This window comes from Castanea sativa, chromosome 1 (assembly GCF_040712315.1).
Source record: "Castanea sativa cultivar Marrone di Chiusa Pesio chromosome 1, ASM4071231v1".
Lineage (NCBI taxonomy): Eukaryota > Viridiplantae > Streptophyta > Magnoliopsida > Fagales > Fagaceae > Castanea > Castanea sativa.
In genome coordinates, this window is record NC_134013.1 from 73,974,015 (window position 1) to 73,980,089 (window position 6,075).

A 6,075-nucleotide genomic window follows, 5' to 3' on the forward strand; every position below is an offset into this window, starting at 1 on the left:
TAAAAGAAACTCTGACAATATAAATAGTCATTTTTTTCAAAGCTTATACATGCATTTACTACTCTCTCTCTCTCTCTCTCTCTCTCTCTCTCTCTCTCTCTCTCTCTCTATATATATATATATATATATATTTATATATAAAAGCTAAAACATAGCATTTGATGTTGTTACGCTACTATTGAGCCACATCAACAACATATCACCAACTTATTTTCAATATTTTCTCTCTCCTTTTTAATTATTTTTCTCTCCACTACTTTATACTTTAACCTTACAATTTCTTCATCCTTTTATCTTCATTTTATTTTGACTCTTCTTCTCCCCACTTTTCATCCCTCCACTTTTTCACCCCCAACTAAACTGCATGAAAAAAACTTTAAAAAAAAACTAAAATTTTTTCTATCTTCCCACTCCTCTATCCCCTCCCAATTTTCTATCTTCTCACTTTTCAATCACCCCAACTAAACAGACCCATAGGGACCATAGCACAATGCAATAGTCCTAACAATTACTTCAAATCTCAATCCTTATTTTTCCAGATTTGCTTTGGACTAAATAAAAGTTGACAAGTTTGGCTTGCCTGCCTGTCCCTGGTTTAGATCCTAAAAGAAAAGGAAAAAAAACAAACATCATGCTATATAGAAACATCTTTCCTGTTTACTTGCATTTGTGCACGCTGATTTGAGGTAAAGAGATGGAGGATAGGGATCTCAGCCCGTTCACCTGTTCGTACTCCAAGCAGATGGCACTTCGCCACCTCCACCTTCCTGCATGAGCTTGTAGCAGAACTCCATAATGGCATGTTTTTTGTCATTCTGTTTCAATATGTTCCCATGCATCATACTTTTAAGTTAAGTAGCCAAAGTCATGGCATCTATTCCACAGCACAGAATCCTCCATGAGAAGAATGGCATAAATTTGTTTAACAAACGCATCAAAGAAAAAGAAGTGTCAGTTTCCAAATGATATCAATATTTTTTTAGAGCACTGCACATCCCAGTAATACGAGAAGAGAAGGATCAAATCCCAGGGATCAGTACAAAACAATTAACTTCTATAGGTGGAACAGAGTAAAGGATTTGCATATGAGAAGGGAAAGTAAAATAAAGATAGCACTATCAAGTTCCTGTCTTTAAGCACTTAATAATATATATGGAACCTTAAAGAAACTTTGTGAATTATTAATTCATGGTGACTGGAGAAGGGGAATCATGGTCGCCTATTACCCTTGCTTGACTCAGAAACTTCTTCAATATTCTTCTAACATTCACAACCTGAAGATCTTTGTTGTTGTCGACCCACCACATCAATGGTGTCAGGGAGGTAACTTCATCATCAACAGAAAAAATTGATAGTTAGCATCCCCCATGATATTAACATGTCTCATCATTGAATGAAGAAATATTAAAAGTAAACTAAGGACTAGAATCAGACAGGGGGTTTGACAAATTCAAATAACTAAGTATTTGGAATAAAAATAATGACCTGCTTTTATCTTAGGAAACTTCTTTCTAAATTCTGCCAAACATGGTGATTTTAGAATGATGCATTAGAAATCCAAACAAAATTCTGCTGGAAATGAAAATAAGACAATTGTAACATTTGAAACATGCAATGGGGTAGAACTAAGAGAAGCGCCATACATAACCATCAATCAGGAAATATGATACTGCTTGTTCAAAAAAAAAAAAAAAAAAAAAAAGCACACAAAATATTTTTGGTCCAACAGGTCCAACAGTTATTCAATTACTGGAGGTGTTTCAGGGGAGAAGAGGCGCTTACAAGCAGATCCATTAAACACAACTATGCAATGTGGTTCAACTTTGTTATTTGATCACAATGAGCCATCAATTAAAAAAATTGGCACTTCAACTCTCATGTAGTACATGATACAAATTGTTACAAACTCATGGGTAGAACTCACCCTTGAAAACCGGCTTACAAGGAGAAGGTGACCAAGACCTTATAAACACATAGTTAAACTTATACTTAATCCATGTAGGACATTAGATTCATAATATACCACCACACTCCACAGTTAACGTCCACGACGACTCACCCTAGCGACATTGACCCAATAATAGCCATTTCTCTTTTTGGTGACTCCACTCACCTATCAATAATTTTAATCTAGCCTCTAGGTCGCCCCCTCCAAGATCTGACCGCAAAACTGCAACTTATTTGATTCCATACTCAATGAGCTATGTCCAATTACTTAGTTGGCTCTGATACCAAATGTTACAAACTCATAGGTAGAACTCACCCTTGAAAACCGGCTTATAAGAAAAGGGTCACCCTTGAAAACTGGCTTACAAGGAGAGGGTGCCCAAGTGCCAATAAATACATAGTTAAGTTTATACTTAATCCATGTAGGACATTAGGATCATAACACAGAAATTTTAACATAGACAATGTGGGGGAGTAGACTGAATCTGCCCCGAAGACCTTAACCCAAAGAGAATGTTCCAAGAAGCCCCATCCACGGAATGGGTCCAGCCCATGTGTCAATATGAGATGATCGAGCCCCCCGTCAATAAGAGACCATTTGGGCCCATTACCGAGGTAATCCGAGAAATCCATATTCCCGAGGAAACAAAACTCAACCAAGAAGCAGTCATGTGCTTAGCCGAGGACACCCTTTCGCCTCCTTCCCCAAGAAACATGTAGAAGAAAACACAAAACCCAATGTAACAGTCACCTCCGCATTAATGAGTTCTCCCTACCTAATGTTAGCCACATTAAATGTTGAATGATTGGCCTTAATAGTAAAAACACCCCCAAAAATCTATTTTCATAAACAAAAAATGGCAGGAGAAGGTACTGATAGGACAAATATCCTCCTAAACCCTTATAAGAGCAGGATAGCTAGAGGAAGAGGAAGAATGGCTATAAAAGGAAGAGGAGGGCACTAAGAGGGGGGATCCAGAAAAATCTAAGGAAGAACAAGAGAGAGAAAGTGAGAAGAGTCCTAACTTGTATTTTTCCTCTAGAACTTTTGTACACACCTCGAGAAACCGATTTTTTCATCAATATAAGAGTCCTTTACAATTGTTTTCATCTCCAATCATCTATCTAATTTTCCCATTGTAGGATTTCACCCCTCCTAGTAAGAAATTAATTGTGTAGATCTTAAATCCTTAGCAAGTTTAGTTTGTTTCATGTTTTTGAACCCCACAGACAAAATTGGAATGCATTTTTAAGGAATACTTACATATCTTCTTCAGGTTCATTCTTAAGAGCATTTTTGGCTATACACTGGAAGGCAGCTTCTACATTGAAACCTTCTTTTGCAGAAGTTTCAAAGTAAGGAATATTTCCCTTGGAAGCACACCAAGCCTTTGCCTTCTTCTCAGATACCTGAAAGTTAGAATGAGAAGCCCATAATATAAAATCATAATTAGGGGAGAAATGGAGGAAAAAAGAAGAGAGGGGGGGGGGGGGGGGGAAAAAAACAGAATGCCAATATAATATACTTATCGTTATCAATTAGAGACATTCACAAAAGAGTGGCTTGACTAAATCCATAAATTTATGGTTGCATGCCCAATTATTGACCCATTGTACAAATACCTAATCAACAATTTCTAGTTTCACATATAAGAAAAGGGACATACTTAAAAAGCTTATATCATGACACCTCATTGCCCTCTAATGGAATAGATAGTATATACATTTTATTCCTAATTTATTGGCTTTGGATGACACATTCCATCTCAAAATAAAGGAGAAAATTGAATAAGAAGATAGGAAAATCATCTTACCACCCGACTATTGCCACTGTCAACATCTATCTTGTTCCCCAATACAACAAATGGGAAGTTTTCTGGATCAGAAGGGCTGGCCTGAAAATCAAACCCAATTAGGAAAGCATTCAGTCACTGATACGCATTTGTCAAATGCCGATGGTTCAATGATTACCTGAATCAGAAACTCCTCCCTCCAGTTGTTGAGGTTATCAAATGATTTCATGACATTCACATCATAGACTAGAACACAACAGTCTGCTCCACGGTAGAATGCCACACCAAGACTTTGAAACCTTTCCTGCCCAGCTGTATCCCATATCTGAAAGTATATAGGTTCACAGAGTCAGTCTAAAATGAGAAAGGGAATGTAGTTTGGGTAGAGGGTGGTTCTAGACGTTTTCTTTCCCAGGATTAAAAAAAAAATCTCTAAATTTTCAAGCCCCAAACTTTGCAGAAGTAGTCCAACCTTCACTATAAAATTTTCATATTGAAGTCAACAACACCCAGGAAACCAAAAATGTTTTCACCAAGAACTATCTGTAAATCTATTAAAATTTCATCAACACCATTCTAAGCTTGCAAAGCACAGTAGTATTGGTAGTTGGTGCAAAGGCTGGACCACTGAAGTTCCCAGTTATTTCAAACATTTATCATATACAATAAAAACACAGAAGAATCATTCTATCTGATTGACTAAGCCACAGAACACATTCTTCACTGATTGCTCCCACTGATATCCACAAAATGATTCTATTTCTGTAGAAACTGACAAAGCACCAACTAAAAAAGTGGGGCTTACTTACACATAAGATTTGAGAATTGAGATGATAGCTAACCTGCAATGTAAATTGTCTATCCTCAAACTGCACTTCTTTTGTCAAGAAATCAGCTCCAATGGTTGCTTTGTACTGATTACTGAACTTACGATTCACATATCTAAATAACGAGTATAAGGCTAATCACAACATAAATTGCAATAACACAACATAAATTGCAATAACGTGTACATGTATTATATGCGTGTGCATGTGAGCGCATAGCAAGTTACAGGATACTGATTCATCAGAGATGTCTTCCCAACCCTGCCAAAGTTCACAAACAACAAGAGGACATTTCATGAAATGGGCACCAACAAAATCACTCAAATACAATTGAAGAGACATAAAAAGCTCCTCGTAATGGAGCATAAAACAGCTCCCATATGCCATATGTTTGGTTGCTCAGAACAAAATTAAAGTAAGTGATGAAAAGCTTATTATATTGAAATTCATGTTTTATCATTTTCTTCATATATATCTAATAGATCATGAAAGTTTTTCTAATGGTATGCCTCTAGGAATTTCTGGTACTTTCAACTTCGTGATTGTATTCCAGGTTGAGCACAACATCCATATGCACCCATTTCACATGTAGCTGGTATATTTGAGCTGGAAAATTCTTTTCTCGTAGAGCAAAGAATAAAAAAAGTAATAATAAAATAAAATAAAAAGTCACAAGCATTTCTTTCCTGTACTTCATAATTTTCTGCACAACCAAACACAGACTTAACCTCTGTTACCATTATTATTAGTATGAAAATAATGCCAGCTAAGAAATGAGAATATAATTTCCAGATTTTATTCCTATTAAAACCTGTAGAAAATTATAGATTTTTGCCTCACTTATTAGAACCCCAAAAAAAATTCCAAATATTAGTTTTCAAAATTCAATTCTTTTTGTTTTTCTTGAGAACACAATGAAAAACGATGTTTTACCGAAAAAAAAAAAAAAAGACTCACCCGCTGTCTCCGAGGATTATGACCTTGAGAAGCATACGCCTCCGAGAAGCCATTAATTTGAAATTGAAACTTAGAAAATAGAAAGGCCACTAATTTTGTCTTTGAAAAACTAGAGTTTTGGAAAGTCTTTCTCTGTGAGAACAGAGAAAATTTTGTTACTTTCAGGTTTTTGTTTTTTAATTGCCGAATATGCAAGTGCAACGTGAAGGTTTTTGTTGGGAAATTAATAATTAATAATTAATTGTAATCAGATAATTATTAGGGAATTTAGCAACTACCAGTCTCCATTGTCTTAAAGTCTAAGACCTCAGATCAGAGCCACAAAACAAAAGAAGGGTACTTTGGATTGCTTTGCGTGCGTGTGTTTGTGTTTGTGTTTGTGTCTGTGTCTGTGTCTGTGTCTAACTGTCTGTGATACTATTAGTCTATTATGATCCATGAAAAACAAAAATAGCAATCTCAGTCCCTGACAGCAAATGTTTTTGGGCCTTGAATTCTAACACCAAGTTCAAGGCCCTAAGCTTTTACATATACCTATCGGTCTAGTAACC

General features: G+C 36.0%; 1 protein-coding gene across 1 annotated transcript; it reads right to left on the reverse strand.

Annotated features, from left to right (window-relative positions):
• Positions 1 to 955: 955 nt before the first annotated feature.
• Positions 956 to 5,752, reverse strand: LOC142616867 (ras-related protein Rab7-like). Its single transcript, XM_075789627.1, has 7 exons — positions 5,525 to 5,752; positions 4,802 to 4,828; positions 4,583 to 4,682; positions 3,919 to 4,065; positions 3,762 to 3,842; positions 3,212 to 3,357; positions 956 to 1,327 (listed from the first exon to the last, which is right to left on the reverse strand). The coding sequence occupies exons 1-7, from the start codon at positions 5,575 to 5,577 to the stop codon at positions 1,261 to 1,263; spliced, it is 621 nt and encodes a 206-aa protein (XP_075645742.1). The 5' UTR covers positions 5,578 to 5,752; the 3' UTR covers positions 956 to 1,260.
• Positions 5,753 to 6,075: the final 323 nt, after the last annotated feature.